The 23,136-nt window shown below is 40.2% G+C and overlaps 1 protein-coding gene across 2 annotated transcripts; it reads right to left on the bottom strand.

Annotated features, from left to right (window-relative positions):
* Window positions 1-444: 444 nt before the first annotated feature.
* Window positions 445-23,136, bottom strand: tnfrsf21 (tumor necrosis factor receptor superfamily, member 21). 2 transcript variants are annotated; one of them, XM_046836738.1, is made up of 6 exons: window positions 22,425-23,136; window positions 17,268-17,904; window positions 13,848-14,309; window positions 9,547-9,812; window positions 4,850-5,063; window positions 445-3,176 (listed from the first exon to the last, which is right to left on the bottom strand). In XM_046836738.1, exons 1-6 carry the CDS (start codon window positions 22,446-22,448, stop codon window positions 2,947-2,949), a joined length of 1,833 nt encoding a protein of 610 aa, XP_046692694.1. In that variant the 5' UTR covers window positions 22,449-23,136; the 3' UTR covers window positions 445-2,946. The 2 variants fall into 2 exon arrangements, with proteins under 2 accessions (XP_046692694.1, XP_046692693.1); XM_046836737.1 differs by lacking the exon at window positions 22,425-23,136 and adding an exon at window positions 21,533-21,671.

Here is a 23,136-nt window from a genome sequence, read left to right as displayed (position 1 = left end):
AAATCAAGCATTAGCCCTATTAGTCATATTACCCTTCGGTTAAATGTAATATTCTAGAAAACAGTAACTGATGTTGTTAACATGCAAAGTAACATTTACAGCAGCTGATTGTATGTAGTGTGATGCTAGTGCTTAGCACACTACTGTCATACACTGAGATTTAGGATTTTTAGGATATTAGCAGGGTTTAGAATTCCAAGCAGTTATTAAGAAAAAAGTTCTATCAAAGTGCTACATGATAAAGTAAATAATGCGTGTGGAAGGTTTCCTTATATTTAATGTTCTATTGGTTTACAAGAAAATAGACAGAAATTAAGGAGCCCAGTGTTTTTCTGAAAGGTCAGTAGGCAAAGGGCAATCTGTTGACGTGGGTGCACGTGGGTTAATATACAGACGCAGTTTTGCTTTTAGCTTAAAGAGAAAGCGAGACACGAAACACACCAATGTAACAATGTTTTTATTTTTATTGGTCAGTCGTCAATCTCTTGTCTTACATCACATTAAATATACTGTTTACGTGGTTTACCGCTTCAATCTGCAGGTGGAAATTATATACCCTAGCTTCATCCGTTTGACACCACTGGATTTGATTGGTGATTACAATCCAGCAGAAGTCATGAAAGCTGCCAGTATGCTTCCCCAACGCTTTTCTTCTTACCCTGACTGTCAAACAAAGGCCAAATAAACCCTGTGCACCATGTGGTCAAAAGGGAGGAGGAATGAATCCTGGAATGGGATGTCTGACAGTAGAGTCTCAATAAAACACTAACTAGAGTTACCATATTAGATACATACTGCATTCTACATCTCATCGTCTGAAATATGGACCATGAAACAAAATGACCTTCTATGGATGTTAGTTCAGCCATTTTGAGCCTCACGCATCATACATCAATCAGCCATAAAATATAATAAAACCATAAAACCACCTGCCTAGTATTGTGTAGGTTCCCCTTGTGCTGTTAAATCAGCTCGGAAACATTGAGGCCTGGACTCCCGAAGACCTCTGAAGGTGTGCTGTGGTATCTAGCACCAAGAACCTAGCAGCAGTTTTATAGATCAGACTAGTTTGCCTTGTTTTTGGAGGCCGAGTCAACACCTTGGGCCCTTTATCAGGGAGCATTATCCAGGCGAAAGATCCCGTCCGCTGACATTAGAGAAACCGTTAGCAAGTGTCCTAGGTCATAGGTACATGAACATCACCCAGCGCATCGCACTGCCTCCACCAGCTCACATTCTTCCTAAAGAGTAACCTGGTACCATCTCTTGCCCAGGTCAGCCACGCCCAAACACTGTTGGAGCTTTGGGTGGTGTACAGGAGTTAACATGTGCTCTCTGACTGTTCTGCAGCTACGCAGCTCTACACACAGCAGGTTGTAATGCACTGTGTGTTCTGACTCTTCCTATCAGAGCTCCACTGAAAGCACTTCTGTAGTAATGAACCAGACGGACTACTCTTTGCTCTTCACAGGCATCAGTGAGCATCAGTGAGTGCCCATAACCCTGACTCTGCTTTCAGCACATCAACTTAGAGACCTGACTGTTCATGCGCTCCCTAATATATCCCACTCCGATTACAAGTGCCGTTGTAACAAAGTGATCAACTCTATTCACATCACCTCTCGTAGTTTAAATGTTATGGCTGATTGCTGTACGCCTTGGAGAAGCACATCGACGCATCATCTAACCAACTCAAGTAGGACATTCAAATCCGCATCTTCAGCCAATAGTTTTATGTTGCCCATTAAAAACTGTTATACAAAGCAGTGCTCAATAAACACATTTTGGCAAAAACGGTACAGGATCACGATTCAGGTTAAACAAACTATTACACACACAGAAAAATCAAGATACAGGAATGTACCTTCTCGTTCGTACCTGTATAAGAACATTTATGTGACCCTAGTGATAGAAATGCTGCTTTGTGTCCTGGTATGGTTTTAAATTACATGCTGATATTTTTTCTATAGCATTTCACTGATGTTCTGCTGGACTGATTTGTCCTGGACACAAAGGTACAGTTATATCACTGGAGTCGCATAAATGTTCTTTTACAGGTACAAACAAGAAGGTACCAATGTTCAGAGGTACATTGCTGACAAGGTATTTGTACTCTTTCAGGTTTATTCCTGTACCTTGATTTTGTCTGTGTGTATCAGTACCAATGCACGGTAGTCATTGTGTGCAAGAATATGCTGTAGGTTAACTTATAATACAGCGTAAAAGACAAGGTGTCAAGAGGAACAGTTCTGAAATGCTACAGTGGACTAGCAGGGGCTTTTAATTTGTTGGAACCCCGTGTGACATTTCCAGCTAATGTGTACAGGACATTAGACGACATGGCAGTTTTTTTAGGGACTGCGTATACGTATTTGTCTATTATAAATGAGTAGATATTAAACAGTCTAGAGTCTGGCCTCTAAATAAACCGAATAAACCATGAAAGCGTTGCTTCTTCAGTTCCCAGCTGGGACTGATACTGTATATAACATCAAGCATGGTTGTTGTTTACTTCTTGAAGAGGCGCATCCACATTCAAGTAAAATATTAATGCATATGTTCAGTGATGATTGTGACATGGCAGCCAGTAGTGTTGCTGTTCAATGCCCATAGATTCACATCGGAAATCCTGGTTATACAACTAGTTCGTAATAAACACGGAGCAGGAACGAAAAGACCTCGCTGGTTAGAACCGCATTTATTTTAAAACATGAACGTATGATTATAATCGAATAAACAAAAGAAGGAACGAACAAACAAACCAGGAGCTCCGAGGTGTAAAGGAGAAAAATGTATGGAAGCTACATTAGGCTAAGCGATGGCTTTTAATCTGCTCAGAGATCCGTGTGTGATTTTTAGAAGGATATTCTGGATAGTGAATGTTTGCTTGTGTTGCTCTCGCTCTCATTCACTCCTTTCATGTGAGTAGCCATGAACAAATCCCGTCTATAGGAGATCAGGCAGGTGGCTGTACACCGAGTCGAGAAGAGTCTGGCTGGCCTCCTGGCTCTTGACCCCGGCGATCTCGAACAGACGGTCTAGCTTATCCTCGGCCATAGGTATCTCCTCAATCACATGCAGCTCCTCAGGGTTAAGGATGTGCAGCATGTCGTCAAAAATGGGCTGCAGGTCACAGGGGTCGAGGCGCACCTGCCGCAGAACCGTGTCCTTCTTCTCTGTTGGAAAATATAAGAAAGAACCGAGGTGACTGGGAAGATAATGAACCGTGGACTTATAATAATAATAATAATAATTATTATTATTATTATTATTATTACTACTACTATTAGTCACATGGAATATAGATTAACATGGCAGAGGTAGAGCTGCATCTTCCTGGAGACACAACAAGGAAAGAAAGTCTGGTTTATATTTATTCTTTTTTTTTTTTTTTTTGCTCTACAAAGGCGTGTTTGTTAAAGGACCATGCGTTAGAAGTCAGAAGGCACTTAAGTAAATTTATGATTTGTTGTCTGCCTGAACAAAATAAATAAAAGTGAAATATCTGCACCACATTGAATTGCGGAGCATCATATTTTATCCATTCCATCGTACTGCTTTAAATCACATTGTGTCGAATCTAATCGAAATCAGATCATACTGCATAGTAATAGGGGTGAATCGTATCGTAACATTAGCTGCTTCATATGTATCTTTAATGTAACATATTTTCTTGGCTATGCATCTTGATGCGAATCGAATCCACCTCAGTTATGAAGATGCACATCACTAGTAAAAAAAAACAGAAAACACATGTAAACGCATCAAGCATCCACAAGGAGGAGCCATTTCACATTTATCTGAAGCCAATACTGTATGTGCTTGTTTACTACAAATGATGTCTTAAAACAATCCACACTGCAAAACAGACCCCACAGATCATTATTGATCATTATAGATTAGATGTTAGATTAGATAATTTTACTCATTCCAGGCTTAATATTTTCTATCTATCTATCTATCTAGTATTGGGACACCCATTTTTTCTCAAACTGTTAGCACTGTCACTGAATGTGGAAGCATGAACTTTTCTCTTCACTTGAATTAGGAGACCAATTGCGTTCCAGCATTAAAATGCTCCTGTGCACCAAGTCAGCTCCATCATGATATGTGTTCCATGGGCTGGAGTGGAAGATCTCCTGCTATAGAGCTCTGAACTCAACTTTATTTGGAGGAATGTGAACACTGTCTGCACCCCAGGCCTCTCCACCTCCTCACCTACATCAGTACCTGACTTTACTTACACCCTTGTGTCGAATGAATCTCTAATGTGGCTGAATAAAAAATCTCTAAAACTCTAAAAATTTCTAGAAACATTTAGAAGTACGGAAGCATACTCAGGCAGTGCTTCCAGCAGGACTCAAAACGCCACTCCCAAGGACAATATTATAAACTCACTTCTACATTTCTTGTGGTCATTTTGTGTAACTTCAGTATAAATGAATGTAGTAGTGTCACTTTATCTGTGACTAATGAAGTAAAAGATTTATATTTGTCCATTTTCTTCATGAATCATTTCATAATATAAATGTCCTGATTACAAAAACTAAAGTCAGACCGGATTAATAGCGAGTGACTATACTGCGTAAGCAATTAAGAAAAATATAATAAGTAGGAACAAAAAATTTGTTCCACCGTGTCATTAATACATTAATCATCTAACTATATGTGCAAACGTCCAGGCTTTTAGGAACCTCCTATAGAGTCAAAAATGTAACCACCTGTATTTCTTTGATTTACACTGATCCAGACAGAAAAAGTATGTTCAAGGCCCTGGGACACACCTTGTTTTCAGAGTGACCACTGAAAGCTTATTAGTAGACTTCATCCACTCTTCTAGTACACATACCTTTGGTAATAAAAGAACCTGTGCGGCTCAGAGCGGAGTCTTTGCTGGAGGTAGAGTCACAGCGCAGCAGGGGCTCAGACTCATCTGGGAAGAAGCCTTTGGCGCGATCAAGTGGTGAGTGTTCCACCACCAGTCCCTGAGCATCCAGGGGTTTATGGCTGGGGCTGGCACCTTGGCTTGCATTCACATACATAATCAGCTGGTTCAGATCAAACTACAGGGACACAAAGATAATAAATGTGAAAATTTAGCAACGTGCTGATTGTGTATAATGAAGCTGAATCTCACAAACAGCAGACCAGCAGATGAGAATTAAACACATTTTGTCTGCCATATTCCTGAAAGCCTGTTAATCTACCGATGGACAAAAATGGATACTGGATAATAAAAAACAACAAACAAACAAACAAAAAAAAACACTATGTAAAAGATTACTGATCGTTATTATAAAAATAAAAAATATTTCAAAGCTCTGGTTTTCTAAAGACATTTAGCGGTGACCATTTCTTAGCATGACTGTTTTGAGACCCTTTAAAGTAATATTCCATTTGCAACAATAACTAAAGTTAACAAATGATTTACAAGTATTGTTTATTTTCTAATCTCAACATTTACTAATACATTTTTAAATGTAATTAATGTTTATTTTCTCGGTTACATTTAGTCAATGCACTAGAAACTAACATAGACGAGGTGCAACAGGCCGTCTCGTGTTAAAACAAACATCATGTGGTGTCAGTGATTCACCTCTAGAGCCACTCTCGTACTCAGCCGCTCCAGGGCAGACGCAACCCAGAAAAACTATCTATTTGAATTTTTGACGATAGTTCCAGCACTCTACTACTACAGGGGCTGAATTCATGGGGCTTGACCTTTAATAATATGCATGTCTTGCTGTGCCCCTTTAGGAAAGAGGTTCTGAAGTATTCGGGCCTCACATCCAGACTATGCAACATTTTTTTCACTCAAGCCATCAGGTTCCTCAACACACAGAACTGTACAAATGCGCACACACACACACACACACGCACTCAACTGTGTATTAATGAAGTGCACACCTGAACTCAACACACAGTCATTACTCATCTCAATCATTTCACTACCCATATTATATTTATATTTAATTATATTATACTGTTTACATACTGTTTTGCACCTCTTGACTGCTGCTACTGCTGTTTTTGCACAACTTTGTGTTTATGTATACAAATACACTCTTGTATATAGTTCTCTCTTTTGCACATTATACTGTAAATTATATTATACAGTAGGTTTACTGGTCAGCACTATTTTGTGTATTTGTCCCACACTGTCTTGTGTTGTCTGTTCGCACATGGTTGCACATGATGCACTTTATGTGGCGAGGACACTTACTTTAGTCCTTAACTCTGTGTTCTGTATGTAGCTCTATGTTGTGTGAAGTCGCTCTATGTTGTTTTATGTTGTTTTATGGAGCACCAGGGTTCCGGAGGAATATTGTCTCATTTCACTGTGTACTGCATCAGCAATATGTGGTTGAAATGGCAATAAAAGCTTTTTGACTTGATCAGTTACAGTGATAAATCCACATAAATCTTACAAATGTCCCACAACCACTCGTATTTGAGATACTTTTGATATATGGACAAACGTTTGTGGACACCTAGCCGTAAGACTGATGTGCTTTTCTAACATCCCTTTCCACATTTAGTCCCTATTTGCTGTTATATTAACCTCCAGTCTTTAGGGAAACCATTCCACTAGATTTGTTGAGATTTGTGCTCATTCATTAGTAAATTCAGGTATTGATGCAGGTGAGGAGGCCTGGGGTGCAGGCAACGTTCCATTATATTCATGTTCAATCCATTTATTTACATTTATGTCATTTGGCAGACCCCTTATCCAGAGCTACTTACAACTGAGCAGGTTAGGGTTAAGGGCCCAACACTGGGAGCTCAGTGTTGGTGGGATTTGAACCTGCGACCTTCGATTCCAAAGTCCAATCACTGAGCTACCACCTCTCTCTGGGTTGAGGATGGGGTCAGCGCTCAATAGCAGGCCCCTCAATATATTCCACACCAACCAATGTAGAGGAATAGGTTTGGGACACATAGGTGAATTGAAGGGAAAAATTTCATGCTAAGACATCACATCAATTTGTGTACCACTAACTTTGTGGTAAGAGTCTGGGAAAGGACTGCATATGGCAGGAAAAGTCAGGTGTCTTAATACTTCAGGCCACAAAATATATAAGGAGAATTTATCATGGATGCGCAGACATCCTGAAAACATAAATGTGTTCACCACCAGAGAGAAAAAAAGTCCTTTTCCTGTTTTTTTTACATATACAGTGCATGCACTACTTGATTTAGTTGCTACAAGTGAAGATGTCTTTACTATCGGCTTGAAATGCAATATTAAAGGTAATATTAAATATTAAAGGTAATATTAAACTAGAAATTGGTTTAAAATCTTATATTTGTTGCATTGTAATCTTATAATAGGAAAAAACAGATATTTGGCTGTATTTAAAATATTTTTTACTTGCTAGAAATGTCATTGTTTGCATCATCTGCATCCTCCTTCTAATCTTCATCGTATTCTGGCCCGGATTGCATTGGGCCTGCCCTTTCATCTGCCCCTTCATTTGCCCCTTCATCTGCCCTCTTAGCTAATTAACACATGTGACTCGAGCAGCGTGGTCGTGTTCCAGTCTCAGTCCTGATGCACAACAAGCAAATGAAAGAAATTCATGTCCGCACTCACCGCCTCGGAATTTCACTGCCCACGGGTCACATGACCTCATCCATTCATAGAAACGTAAGATTTGTTTCCACAGTACTGGGAACATCAAGTCCGTCTCATATGACATTGTCATGGAAAATCATTTGATGCACTTTGGTGAATGTTTCATAAACATTTCATTGCAAAGAACTGGCTGCATGAATGTATTTTTACACTTGTGACGTGAGAAAAACACTCAATAAGAGTCTTTTCCCAAAGACATTGACTCTTACTGCAGAACGTGTACACACACACACACACACACACACACACAGCCAACATGCTTCTTTTCATCAGGTGGTGTAAAGGCATCACGGTGTCTCTGGATATATCAGAGTTATCAAGTCACATGGTATTCAGATTATTGGCTCCATTTACAGTAGATTTGAAATGAATATTGACTAATATTTTCAGTTCAATACCTTAATACCTTCAGAGGCTGTTAAGGGGCCCATTTGCTGTTGTAATAACCTTCACTCTTCTGGGAAAATGTACCACTAGATTTTGAAGTGTGCTTATAAAGATTTGTACTCTTTCATCAAAAGTAAACAAAAGTATACTAAAGTGAACTGATGTAAGGTGAGAATTCATCACAAAGGGTTAAAGTCTGGCTTTGTGCACATGCTGGAAGTTTTTATGTCTCATAGTTAAAGTGAACAGTTTCAGGAAGATAGATAGATCGATAGATCGATAGATCGATAGATCGATGGACGGATGGACGGATGGACGGATGGACGGGTGACGGATGGTTTGTTTGCTGCGCTAAATACGTTTTCCTTCCAGCCAGGTGTTATTAACTTGTGCTGAGAGATGAATGAATCAAACGAATCCCTGTACAATGGGGAATCAGATATGAATCAGAAATTCTTATCCCTGCCAACTGACCTTGAGACAAGGGTAAAGCATAAAGTGTTTTCCCGCAACTAGGAACAGGACGATGAGCCAGGTACTTTAGCTGAAGCTTTAAAACGAAAGTTGATGATTGATTCTTTATCCCATGACCAGGACTGGATAAAAAGTGCTGTAGTGGTATGGAATGGAGCCAGAACAGGCGCAGGATGTTGCTCTGTTTTTTACTAGAGTTTTTTATTATGAGATTATAAAACCTGTTTTGAGAGATTTCTACTAAATTCAAGCTTTCAATTTTCTAGTACTTTGGCAGAGTGACTGCATTCAAACTAAACTAATTCTAGCAAACATACAGCATGAGAACAGAATCACAGGCTAATAAGTGCTGACATTTTACCAGTCTCCTGCTTTTCCTATGCTCAAAACGAGTCATATTGAGTTACTCATAACCTTTAAAATCATTCTGAACAAAAGTTTATTCTCTATATGGACAGAAGTTTGTGGACACCTGACCAGAAGTTTCCACCACCCTTCTGGGAAGATGTTCCACATCATGTTTGAGTGTGTTGAGATTCTTTCAGCTACCAGGGTGTTAGTAAAGTCAGGGACTGATGTAGGTGAGTTGAGGAGGCCTGGGGTGCAGTCAGCACTCACATTTATAACAAAGATGTTCAGTAGGGGTGGGGTTTAGCTCTATCGCAGGAGATCTTCCACTCCAACCAATGTAAAGTGTATATTCATGGAGCTGGTTTTGTGCACTGGGTAATTTTTATTCTGGAACAGGTTTGTGTCTTCAAGGGAATATTTCATGCTACATCATCCAAAGGCATCCTACACATCTGTGTGCCTCTAACTCTGTGTTAACATTTTGGGGAACAACCACATATGGCTGGAGAAGTCTGAAAACTTTTGGTCATACTGTGTTTGTCCTCAGGTACATGCTTCGCTACGAATCATGCTGCGCACCATATTGAAGGTCAGGCTTCTGGTCAGGCTTCTGTTCTTACATGTACAATAAACACATAATTTATTCACCTTCACCACTAAATCAGAGGAAGAGCTACATCACCAGTGTTGTGAGTTACCTGAGGGTTGTCCTCCATGACGCAACGGATCTTCTCGACCACATCGATACGGCGATGATGATGCAGGGCGTTTATTAACTTGGCCAGGTTGGCGTCACTGTCACAGATGGTCCAGTGCTGTAAGGCAGCGTAGGTGCGCTCGTGGTCAGCTGAGTAGCCTCTGGAGAAGGCAGCCACTTCCCGCTCGTTAGCATTCGCCAGGGTCTGGTATATCTCGATCCACTGGCTGCCAATCTGAGCTGCCACCAGTTTAAGGATATCAACACCTGTGAATAAAAAAAATGCTGTTTTACAGTGTTTTATTCATTTCATTAATGCATCTTGATAACTTGAATTGTACAATCAGTTATGTCAAAAAAATTGCAATGACCAAATGTTTCATGACTTCTTTTCTAAATTTATAGGACTGTACAAAGATTGCTACCATTGACAAAGAAAAATCCTAGAGAATACTTTAAAGAAAGGAGATGTTGGGATTACTGTCACTGGTTTCTTTTCAGGGAGCGCTAATCTCCGACACTGACAATTATGATGCTCAATGTAGACAGTATGTATATTAATGTATAATATAATGTATAATTAAGTATATTACAGACCATACATAGACAAGCAATAAATAAAAGGGGTTTTGTGTGTGTGTTGGGGGAGGGGGGTATGTTGTTGAATAAAGCACCACAAGCCAGTGTAAGCGAGGCCATACATTTATTGTTGGCAAATTCAAACGAGGCGGTAAACCAGCTGTAACAGGTCTAACTTGGCTTTGAAACAAAGAGACTCTGAACATGAGCTGGGACTTCCCCCTGCATGCTTTTGTGTCTCTGTGATGGATTTGAAAGACTTAGTCACCTTATCTTGTGCCAGCGTGACAAGAACTGCAGCATCATCAGTATGACCCTGCAATCCCACAGAGATTTTCAACATGCAGCACTAGTTTTTAAGAGTTCGACTGTATCTACTTCAAGCCGCAGAGTGACAAAAGACCATGCTGGAACCAGCACAGGGAATGATTTTACCCTGAAGAAGGAGAATCTACTGTTTGGACTTCCTAGACTATACCGCACATGCTGCCTGACTTCAGCTCCCCCATAAACTTTATGATCAGCCTCGTATAAAAAAGTGTGCAGCCAATCATGCTCCTGAGCAATGAGCTTTTATTCACAGCATTTATCGAGGACTTCATAATGTAGGGCACACAGAGATGCTTTACTCCCCTTTGATCTGAGCCAAAGTGGGCTTTGGTATGCAGTTTAAGGCATTGCCTGGTCTCCAGTGAAACTATTCATTATTTCTACGATCACTATTTTGAATTTATATGTTTCCTATGAAGCCCTTTATTGGCAACGTTTAACTACTCTAGTAAACAGACAAACAACGCCTGCAGGACTAGTAAAAAAAAAAACATGCTGGATGAATTAAGTCACTAGCACATGGGACGCACTCAGCTTATCATACTATTGCCTGGGATCAAAGTAACTGGTCTTGCACCTTATACAGTTCTCTTGTTGTAGGAAGTCTTTTAAAACCCTTGTTAATATTTCACATTAAACCAATATATAACCAATATACAGTATCTTCAGTCCATCTAATTCCATCAGGGTTTCAAGAGCTTACAAAGAATGTACAAGATTTCACAGGTAAAAGGTACTGATCAGGAGAGGATCACAAAACATTATGGGTCAATTTCTGGACTTCACCTGTGAAAACTTGCTAAAAGAAAAAAAACAGCATAGACCAAAGCGATATCTGTGAGCCTTTTTTTTTTTAATAAAAACAATGTGCTTAAAAAGAAACTACTGGTATACTAACAACCAGACATGGAACAGGTCAGCCAAGGGAGAAAAAAACAGTAGCAGATAACGGAGGTATTTTGAAAGCTGTGAAGGAAAGTCCCCAAAATAACAGTGACATCACCAATAACCTCCACAGGGCATTGGTGAAGTTAACACAATCGATCGTTCGTAGCAAAAAAAAAACCTGAGAGCAGAAATATAGAGGCCATACCACAAGATCAGTAAAAATAAAAAAAACTTCTGGAAATCCTGGAAATTATCCTCTACCAAAGTAATGGTTAGGGCTAACATGGAGAAAGAAAGGATCTGCACTCGATCCAAAGCATACAAGCTCATGTGAAGTGAATGAGTGAAGCACGGTGGAGGAAGTGTCATGGCTTGGGCTTGCATGATGCTTCTGAAACAAACTCACTAATCTATATTAATGGTGGAGCTCATGATGGTAGTAGAAGAATAAATTTAGAAATCTACTGAAACATTCTGTTAACAGTTTTCACAGAAATGCGTCCATATACATTTAGAGGAACTTCATCATGCAGAAAGCATGCCTCCACACCTGGAGTGCTGCATCAGATGAACTGGCCTATGAAGCAGTTGAGATGGTTCGGGACGAGTTGGAACAAAGAGTGAAGGAAAAGCAGCCAAAAAGCACTTGACACCTCTGTGAACTCCTCAAGATTGTTGGAAAACCATTCCAGGTGATTACCTCATGAGGCTGACTGAGAGAATACCAAGAGTGAGCAAAATTGTAGTAAAAAAGTAAGAGGTGGCTACTTTGAAGAATCGAAAATATAAAAACATTCTTGGTTGTTGAACACGTGTTTGTTTACTACATAATTCCATACATGTTCTTTCATAGTTTGGATGTCTTTTTTTTAGTATTAATGTACAAGAACACTGAAGGAGAAGGTGTGTCCAAACCTTTTGACTCGTATGCTATAACCAAAACAATAGTATTAGAATTGCTGTTCCAAAAACACTTTGCTACATCACCTGACAAGTTTTAGGTATTTTGTTTCATTAAGTAAAAAAAAAATAAATAAATCTGTAGTTGTAATAGAGGCTGTGCAAACTTTTTTCTCTCTGATACACTACAAGGTGTGGAACATCAACATAAAATAACATACTGTCTGAAATGCCTGATTGCTTTTCAGGTACAGTATGCATCTGTACAAGAGGTTTCTCAACAGAGGATGTGGTGGAAACCCTGAACCCGGGCACCTCCTGTAATAAACCCCCTCTTGTATCCTCGCACCATGCTTCAGCACTTCACTTATAAACCCACTCACCAAACAGGGAACTGGAATAATCTGGTTTCAACTGCTTGTGGTTGGATCTGGGGTGCATTCACACGACCACAAACACACACAAGCTGCAGTGGTGAAGTGTCACTAGTGCAACCTGGCAGCCCGCGATGCTGTCATTCCCCTGCACACTCACAGTTTACAGTAAAGAAATAAAACACACAGAAACTTAAGTGAAAGACTAAAGAATAGAAAGAAAAAATGAACAGAAAAGAGACGCTCTGTGAGCGGAAAGGGGGTGGGGGGGGTCAAGTATGTGACAAACAGTACAACGTGCATTCATTTTCATTGAGTAAATAGCAAATACAGGACAGAATAAAAGAGGAAGAGAAAGAAAGAGAGAGAGAGAGGAAACGTGTGGGAATTCGTTCTATAAAAGCTTCCACGGAACCAACGGAAAAAAACTCAGTCAACGTTTCTGTGTATGTGAGGAAACCGGAGAGTGGTAAGACAGAAGAGATGATCCGGGTATCGCCTTACCTGCATGCACAAGAAGAGAAGCTGAAAAAAGAGAGGTGTGTGTAATAGAAAAAATATACATAAAATAAGTGTATGCTTGCAAGTGTGGAATGAAACCAGAGAGAGTTGCCTGAATGGCGATTATGAATTTTCCAAACCTTTCCCACTCCAGCTCCATTTCCTGTATATTCCAGATACTATAGTATTTATATTACATGCTTTATCATATCGCTCTCATTCATAAGAGTGACTGAAAACCACAGTAATAGTCCTTACACTTGTTTACCAGTCAAGCAAGAAAATAATCTTCACTAACGGTATGTCAAACAGCCAAATGTGAAGCCGAGGGCAAAGTGAGTCAAATGGAAGGTGATATGAGAAACTGGTTAGTCTTAGAACTCAATAACAGTACAGGCATGCGTGACACATTGCTGATTCACTTAGCGGAGGGGAATCGACGGGAAAATATGCAAATGTGACTCAGAATTAGTTCACGAGCCCTTGTTTTGAACCCTGGATATAAATCTTGCCTGGCAAATGTCTTCTTAATAAAACACACACCACATGGAACAAGTACTGGGACACTTGACATTTCAAAACTTATGTGGTCCTTTCCCAAATTGTTATCACAGATTGAGTACAATTGTATATGATGTCTTTGGATGTGGACACCTAAGAATATGATTTCTTTTTCAACCCTTTTTAATTCTCTAATAGAACTGACTGGGAAAAAGCATTGGGCTCTCACCCTGGCCGTTGGAGTAGTAGATCCACCTCTCCTTGTTGTGTCCTGCAGGAGAGCTAGGCTTCTTGTGAATGGCTTTCTCCACGATGCTGCTGGGGTCCTGCCGGGGCCCTTTCTTCAGAACATGCGAGCTGCGTTTAACACTGCACACTACAATCACCACAAGGACCAGCAGCAGAAGCAGGACAATCATCCAGGGCAGGTGTTCGTTGATGTCAAAGTGCTTGTGCATGCTTGGCCGAGGCGAGCCTCTCCTGACAGGCCTGAGGGACAAACCCTGGCTCTTCTTTTCTGACAGAGCTGACTGCTGATTCGCCGTCAGGGGATTCCACGATGGCAAGGGGTCAGGTGTTGGGGAGTTCAGAACTCTGGCTTCGTCCGGGGGAGTTGCAGGGGTCTGGAAGTTCGACATGCCGAGGGTCGTTTGTGAATTGGTTAGTTTTAGGACAGCTGCTGATGACCGGACTGAAAAAGCAAGACAGAAAGAAAGAGAGAATTGTAGTATCAGAGGAGAGAAAGATAAAAAAGCTAAATCAAATGCACACATACAAACGGCCTTAATATACAAAAGAAACATCATGTTCTATCAGCAAGCTGTTTGATGGTTTTTGTAGCATTTACCGTTCTAAAGTTCTCTTAGTAAAGATTTATCTACAATGTGATACATCAGTGTCTCGAAATTGAATGCGTGGCTTCAAATTCCTTTTTAAATTTGATTTGAGTACAATCAGTGGAACTTAATGACCTTGTCTGTGATCCAAGCAGACAGTTTAGAAGTGTATAAAGAAAGCAAAAGCCATGTATTAGAATGGAACAGAATGAAAACTGGTGTGCTGGGCTGCCAGGTCTCACTAAAATCTCCACTCCAACTACAGTCATGTGAAAAATGCTGAAGACAGCGTTTAATTAGCAGCACCTGGCTGCTACTAAGCTTTTTCAATCCGCTAAAAGCTGTAAGGGTGTACTAAGATTTTCACATTTTGTTGTATTCCTGACCTGATGACCAGATGATTTTTATTGCGTCCTGATACGTAAAAAACAACAAAACTGTTTTTTTCACACAACTGTTCGTTACAAAAACCACACAAAAATCCAGTCACATTGTCCTTCTTTCTGTTTAGCCTTGTTAGCATGACTGGAGAGAGTGTATCTAGTTGTTAGCTAGTTGTGCTGAGGAAGCCACCCAGCTCTCTATCACCACCATCAACCCTTTCATGTGGACCAGCTTGCAAATGTGTGTCCTATAAAATTGATTGATCCTTACATGGGAAAATCTCATTCCAACCAGTCAGATATTTAAATGTGTTTGACTTTGGAAGGGAGCGGAAAGTGGGCGGCTGAATGAGTGTTGAACAAGATTTTAGGGCAGGGAAGCTAATAAGCGCTTTTAAACAGATAAACATAGATGAACCTCCCATTCGACATTCAGTCCATATTTGCTGGAGCACACACATAATTAGTCAACTCATGGTGCCTTTGCTAAGCTATTTACTTCTCCTAAAGCAAACAGTTATTGTCTGCGAGCGCTCTATTCATGTACGAAATCTGACATTGCAATTGGAAGACGTTCTCTTTGTCATCTTCTGTTTAGGAGCTGAGGAGGATTAACTATAAAACCTGCAAAAAAAGAAAATTCTCCTGTGAACTATCCTTGTCTGCCTGAGGGGATTTTCTAACACATTTTCAGATCTGTAGGATGGTGTCTGTCTGGGGTTAGGATAACAAAAACTCCTGTTTTTTACAGTTCGCACATACTTTCCCCATTGCCAATGGCACGCATGTCGGAGCCCCCTGCAGATTATTCCCTTATTTAGGTTGTACACTATAAAGCATTTTAGCTATTTCTATAGCTAAATAATATCCTATTTTATTTCTAACACTTTTTCCCCACTAGCTTGATTGTTTCTGTCTAGTTTTGGGATGGATGTAAAAAAAAATTTAAATCATAATAATACTGAAAACTGGGTGTAGAAACAGACAATGAGGTGGACAGATTTAAATGTGTTACACTGACACAAAACTTTCCTCATCTTCCAGGACACAAATGCCACGTATACTGTATTACATGTACAATCCCAATTCAGAATAAAGTTGGGACACTGTGAAAAATTCTAATATTTGTTTCATGAAATTGTATTAATTTATTCCTAACAGTTTATTCTCTTAATTTCGTAGCGTTTCTCTTGGCTGCACTGCTTCCAGTACGTGTATGTGGATGTTCGATTTGTTGTTCAATCAGATTTCAGCCTCTTTGTGCTGTCAATCTAATCTGCCCAGAGCCTGCAATGTCAGTACTGCTGGCCTTTTTACTATAGTTTCTTCAAGAAAAAGCTCTGTTTCTTTAACAATCAGATTTCATAATTGCCTCACAGGGCAGCTAGCTGGTCCAGAATAGCGTCAGCATTTTTCCGTCCTCTGATTGGTTGAGCAGAGTTAAAGCCAAGTTCGACTGGTAAAACACGTGTGTAATGCACACATTAATACATCTGACTTTTTTTACGCCTGCGGAGAGAGAGAAATTGATTTGGTATTGGACATTCTTAAAAATCCATTTTGAAGAAAAGCTAGACATCGTGAGGAGAGGTCGGCCAACCTTGTCTCAGCCCAGGAAAGGGTTTGTTCACCACTTCCAGACCAGTGAATGTAATGCCACCCGTTGTTATATTGCGTTTTTGTATCGTATTGATGGTTTCTATAATTGCAACGTGATGGTATTAAGAGGTGGATTAATTCGAGTCTCCACTGAAGGCCCACATACCAAATGCACCGCCCGCCACTGGTAAATTGTAAATTAAAAACAGAACGCAATGATGTGCAAATCTCATAAACCAATATTCGTGATAAAACCATTTCAAATGTTTAAACTGAAAATCTATACCATTTTAAGGAATAATTAAGGTAATTTTTGTATTTGATGGCTGCAACACATCTAAAAAAAAATGAGACCTTTCACTAATTAAAAAACGTTTGCCGCACTGTGAAACAAAAAACACAACAAAGGACACCGAGAATTGTTTAGCAGCTTAGAATCCTGTATCAGAAACATACGTGACAACCTTCCTTTGCAAAGCTTCAACATCTGGTCTCAGTTCCCAGATGTATACTGACAGAATACAGTTACTGGGGGGTAAAATTGCCCCGTCCCAACTTTATTCAAGACCTGTTGCAGCCATCAAATACAAAATGACCTTATTGTTTTCTGAAAATGGTAGAGATTCTCAGCTAGAGATTGAACGTTGGATATGGTTGTACTGTGAATGGTACAGCATCCCCACTTTCTTTGGAATTAGGGTAAATCGTTGTGTTAGTGTAATTCGTCTGTGTGTGGGGGAAAAACTATTTCAAGATTCTTAAGAATTCTTAAGATTCTCAATTTTCTGCGCCCAGTGTAGATGCTCCTGTCAGTGTCTTTTACATTCCTACCTGTGACTGCAGGGTCAGTGCTGTGTGAGGAGGATGAGGCAGGGCCCAGTGAAGATGATGATGAGGAAGAGGAGATTCCACACACATTGTCTGTCTTGTCAGTGCCCCTGAGCAGCAGCAGCATTCCTAGCGCTTGGCAGTCTGTGTGCGTTTGGCACTTCAGCGCACGCGACGGCACATTCGAGAAGGTTCCCCGTGGACATCTGCGGCAGCGGACATCCTCTAACTTGGCCCCCGACTTGCGCACTCCCCAACCTGGCAGGCACACGGGCTGGGGGAGGCAATTACTGTCTTTGGCATAAGTACTAGGTGGGCAGACACATGTGCGATCCATCGTAGCCGTGCAAGGAGACTTTTCAACAAAAGGAGGTTGGCAGGGATTTCGGCAGCGGTGGCACTGCGGAACACCGTTCTCGCCCCGCGTGAACGTTCCTGCCGGGCACTCTGTGCATTCTCGCACGCTGCTGTTGGAACAGTGGGATGATACAAACGTGCCTGCTGGACATTTGTCACACAAATATTGGACGCCTGTGTCCGGGTCCTTGTGGCGGTATTGACGGGGCAAAAGAGACCCCTCTCTGCCCGGGCTGGGGGTCAAAGCCTGGACCAGCACACCGCAAACCAGGGTGTAGAGAAGCTACAGAAAGAAAACATTTATAAGTATTGTCATAATCAAAAACAGACATACTGATACATGATCAAAACCAGACATATGATGATATTGTCATCATCGATCAACAGAAAAACAGGTTTAATGCGTTTGATGATAAAAAAAACTATCCAGAGAAATTACAAATTACAAGACACCTGATTTTTCTGGCTATACAGTATGTGGTTCTTTTCCAAACTATTAACACAAAACTGGAGGTGGTAGAAGGACATTTTCCCTTCACTTGAACTAGGAGACCCAAAACTGTTTCAGCATGACAATGCCTCTCTACACAAAGCCAGTTCTGTGATGATATGCTTTCCATGTATTGCAGTTTAAGATCTCCTGCTATAAAGCTCCAAACCTACTGAAAACCTATGGAATGAATGTTAATGCAGACTGCACAAATCTTCCGAGACAAATCACCACAAAAACCTAGTGGAAAAATTTTTCTTCTTCCTGGAAAAATTGTATGAGGTTATGATGACAGCAAATGGGCTTCCCTACTACCCGAGAGACACGATAAAAGACTTAAAGAAGCTGTTAGCACTTGAATTATAAAAATCACAGGAAGGGGGAAAAAAAGGGGGCAGAAGGAAGAAAAAAGATTACACTGCGACAGACAACCATTCCGTCGAACTTCTAACCACTGTTGAATGCAGCACCATTCTGAAGTGATTAAAGATTTATTGGGCTCAAGAGCTGCCAAAACCATTCATAACAGTTTTCTGCTTATTCTTGCTTCCATGTCTTTCTCTTTTTGCCTACACTTTATTCCCTTCATCGACACAGTGCTTTGGCAACGATGCAAAGGCAGCAATGTTGTTTCATTTTCTGCTGTTTATGTATAAATCTGTGTGATCTGTATATTGTCCATGCCTACATTTACATTACGGCAAAAAAAAACAACAACAACAATGTTCCATACTGATTAAAAAAACTTCAATAGGCTGGATCTCCTCCGAGAAGCGTAATGCATCCACTGTCCATTAAATCATACACTGTACTCAGGGGCGTTGTTCCAGCCCTGATATCTTCACTGTCCAATCTGTGTCTGTTTAATTAATTTTAAAGAACAGGCTTTATAGATTATTACTGGGGGACCTGATTATGGAACAATCCTGACTAGAGAAGCATATTTGCAATAAATTTGGGAAAATTGTTGCCCATTGCTGATAAATAAGGAATGAAATGTTCAAAAAGCACATCAATTTTATGCTCAGGTGTCCACTAACATTTGTTCATACAGCGTGGATTAGTTATTTATTGCATTGTTATGCACAAGTGAAGTGTGTAATCTACATTCCTACTTTAAACACCTCAGTACCAACCAAAGCAACAGAACACACAATAAAAGAATGCTAAAAGATGCGAAGAAAGAAAGAAAGAAAGAAAGAAAGAAAGAAAGAAAGAAAGAAAGAAAGAAAGAAAGAAAGAAAGAAAGAAAGAAAGAAAGAAAGAAAGAAAGAAAGAAAGAATGGATTGTTGCAGATGATCTTCCCATCGACATATAAATCGGCTGTAAGTCCATATATAAACTTTTAGTCAAATATGGGCCTCATTTGGATGTATTGCATATCTTTTGAACCATGGATCCGGTGCTGTATTCTTTGTGTAAAGACAAAATAAAGCACCATATGACATCAATTTCCACCTAATTAGATTTTCTTTGATTTTTTTCCACTCCTCCTATAAACAGTTTGCCCGTAAAAAAATCAAAAGCAAAAAACTCAAAGCAAAAATAGCTTCTAATAGTGATAGGACCAAGGGCTGAGGATTTGTAGTAAATCAGTCTTACAGTCTCTCAGTAACATAAAAAATCAGTCTTTACATCTGTGGTGATCAGAAAAGTATCTCAGCAGGCACAAAACATGTATCTCTGAACAGCTGGCTGACAGAAGAGGAACCGGGTGTGGTTTTCTGCAGTTGTAGATCACCGACTTTATGGTTCTACTACAAAAAGTTTGTGTTGTGGGTTTTTCAGATGCTCTTCTGCTCATCGCAAGTGTAAAATTGATTATTCGAGTTACTATAGATTTCATCAGACCAGTCTGGTCATTCTCTGTTCTGTGTGAAAATCCAAGCAGTTTTTGAGAAAAACTCAAAATAGCTCATTTGGTACAAACAACAATGCCATAGAGTCACAAATTCACAGAGATCATACTTTGATGTAAACATTAACTGAAGATATTGAACTTTATGGCCTGTGGGAAGCATTGCACTGCACTGCTGACACGTGATTGGCCGTCATTATTCATTAATCAATCACACTGTGACCTATTCCATAAGACGTATGAATCAAAAAATACTACAATGTCCAATCACATACAGTACATGTATTTTCATCTTTCACCAAAAATGCACAGGGTAGTGCTGAGATCACCGAAATCGAAACCTAGACATCAGAAGCATATAAGTTGATGACGATGAAGTGATGAATCTCTCTTACTACATATGCTTCAAAGTATGGCATATGTGCTGAACTGAATGACTCATCACATTCTCAGGCTGACCTGCAGGTGAGACTGGCCCAGAGATTGATGCAGCATACGTGAATTGCGTCTTCCTCCGCCGCATATTGTGCTGCTGCAGTGCTGAACGTCAAGTTGCCAAAGACGCACAGTATCTCCTGCCATCTTACTGATATTTTTCCCCCTGTAATAGTCTCCGCCATGCCTCAATCTTCGACTTGTTGATCTTCACAATACAGACCTGGCAGCAGTATATAATTTGCTGTGTCACTTTAGAAATTAAAGTTCAACTTCTTCTGCCATAAACTCCATATCATACTGTACGAATGACAAAGTCTTGCCAGGAATCGAACACAAGGAAGGCCAGGAGAACATATATTAGGGATGGTAAGATTCACTGATTTGTATCAGTGCATTGGCATAAAAGTTAACAATATGATGCATCGATTAAAAAAAGTGTGCATCCGATACAAGTTGACATTAGAATGCACTATACGACACTATATTTTTAATTAAAAAGTGACATATTTGATTTGTAGACGAATTTCTCCTCACTAAATCGTTCCCTCACCACTGATGCTGCTTCGTGAATATGACACATCACAACACTACTGAGACCGAGGGGTGGCATTAACATGGCAGAGGTAGAGCTGCGTCTTCCTAGAGACACAACAGGAAAAGAACGTCTGCTTTTATTTAATTTTGTTTCTTTTTTTGTTGCACTACAAAGGCATGTTTGTGAAAGAGCAATGTGTTATATATGAACTAAATAGCATTATATTCTTTCCATCTTATCATATTGCATTGTGTTGAATCAAATCAAAAATCAGATCGCACTGCATCATAACAGGGGTGAATCGTATCATATCGCATCCAGAGCTGCTTCATATGTATCTTTTTTAACGTATTGTATCATTGGCTTTGCATCGAGATGCGAATCGCACTGGCCTCAGTGATGAAGATGCACATCCCTAGTAGCTAGTCATGTATCTACGTCCCTCGGCACCATCAGAGTCACTAAGCTTCACATTATTACCCAATAATATCTTCTCACACTGCATTCGTATTGAGAACCAAGACTTTGATACGTATGCCAGATATAATTTTCACATAATTTACATAAGGTCTTAAGATACATTACATACAGAGCCAAAAGTTTCATCTACAGATAATGAATGTCCAGAATCTTGTCGTCGTTGCTGCAGAATTTCAATCAGGCACAATGGAAGCAGGAAATCAGGAGCAATACACCTGTTACGGCGTGTCATAAGCAGGTCGGAGCACCAGTGCGAGCAAACCGCAATCTCTGCCTGCAGCCAATTGTGTCCAATTTCATGTCTCTTCAACAACAAACATGGCACTTCTTTATTGGTTTTTAATTAGGTTAGTATCTAAAAAAACAACATTCTACGTTTCAAACCGTCCACATTCGACCTTTTCGATACGAAACGTTAAAGGTATTTCACAAAGGCCATCACTTCAGGACAGAGATTGATATGGATTATAATCACAATTTCAGAATTTATAATCCCAGTTTAAGATTTGTACACTGTGCCATAACTTTGAGGCACGTAATACGAATTAATGATCTTTCCAGGACACGTGTGAGGTTTGAGATGACGGACACGTGGACATTTATAATAAAACAAATTGTGCATTGGAGATTTACATGTCTAAACATTGAGTTTAGGAGAGATCAGTGTTTACATTTACATATGATCATACCCTGTAGTCCACCTTTAGGCCTAGTGTTAAATGTAGAAATGCAGTGTAGTAGATCAGTAGGATTTAAACAATAGAAGTTGGTGGTGGTGATGATGATGATGATGATGATGATGATGATGATGATGAAGCTCGAGCACAGGCAGCACAGGGGCTTGTGGTCCAGGCAAACACTACTGCAATGTCACTAAAAATCACCAATGCTCCTGCTTCAGTCTATAAACAGTATTTATAATAATCATCATCCTCTTACTCTTCATCATCATGCTATCTATGTGTAATGCAGAAGGATGTTCATGTAAATTCGTTCCTTACCGTTAGTGTCCAAGTGATGGACATTGTTGTTTTTGTATTGAGCTTCGATGAATCCAAAAAATTCTCATAGAGAAATGGCAGGTCCACAAAGAGGTGAATTTTATCTCCAGAAGGTGGAAGAGCTCGAGATCAAGGCGAGCTTTGCATTATACACACGTTCATGCCCGAAGCCGTCGTGGCAGGTGCCTTCAACTCCTATCATGCTCCTGCCGAGCTTTTGGTTAGATGGGGAAAGCCTTCTGCTCTGCGTTAGTGCTGTAATTCCCATTGCGATGATGGATTTGTGTCCCGGGTTTGGCCGCTCCCCGGCTGCGCCTTCTCCTTTTTCTTCTTCTTCTTTTTCTTCTTCTTCTCCTGCTGCTTGTTGTTGTTGTTGCTGTGCGGCGTTGTGTCGCAAAGCGGGTGGGCGCTCGAGACTCACGTCACCGGCGAACCTCAGCAGCGCGAGCGCTTTACTGATTTACTGATACACTGATATACACTGATATACACACACACACACACACACACAGCCCTGATCCCTTAAAGGATTCGAGTCGAGTCACGATATCAGACTTACGATTCAAGCATATTTATAAAACCTGCCTCACGATTCTAGACGATTTATAATACCTGCATCACCATTCAAATCGATATACAGGGTTTTTCAAACAGAATGAACCGATTTCATTACGCAATTTTACAACTGAACGTTTCCGGAATAACGACGCGA

This window comes from Silurus meridionalis, chromosome 23 (genome assembly GCF_014805685.1).
Source record: "Silurus meridionalis isolate SWU-2019-XX chromosome 23, ASM1480568v1, whole genome shotgun sequence".
NCBI classification, from domain to species: Eukaryota; Metazoa; Chordata; class Actinopteri; order Siluriformes; family Siluridae; genus Silurus; species Silurus meridionalis.
The sequence above is the reverse complement of the archived record's forward strand: the minus strand, read 5'-3'. Positions and strand labels throughout refer to the sequence as shown.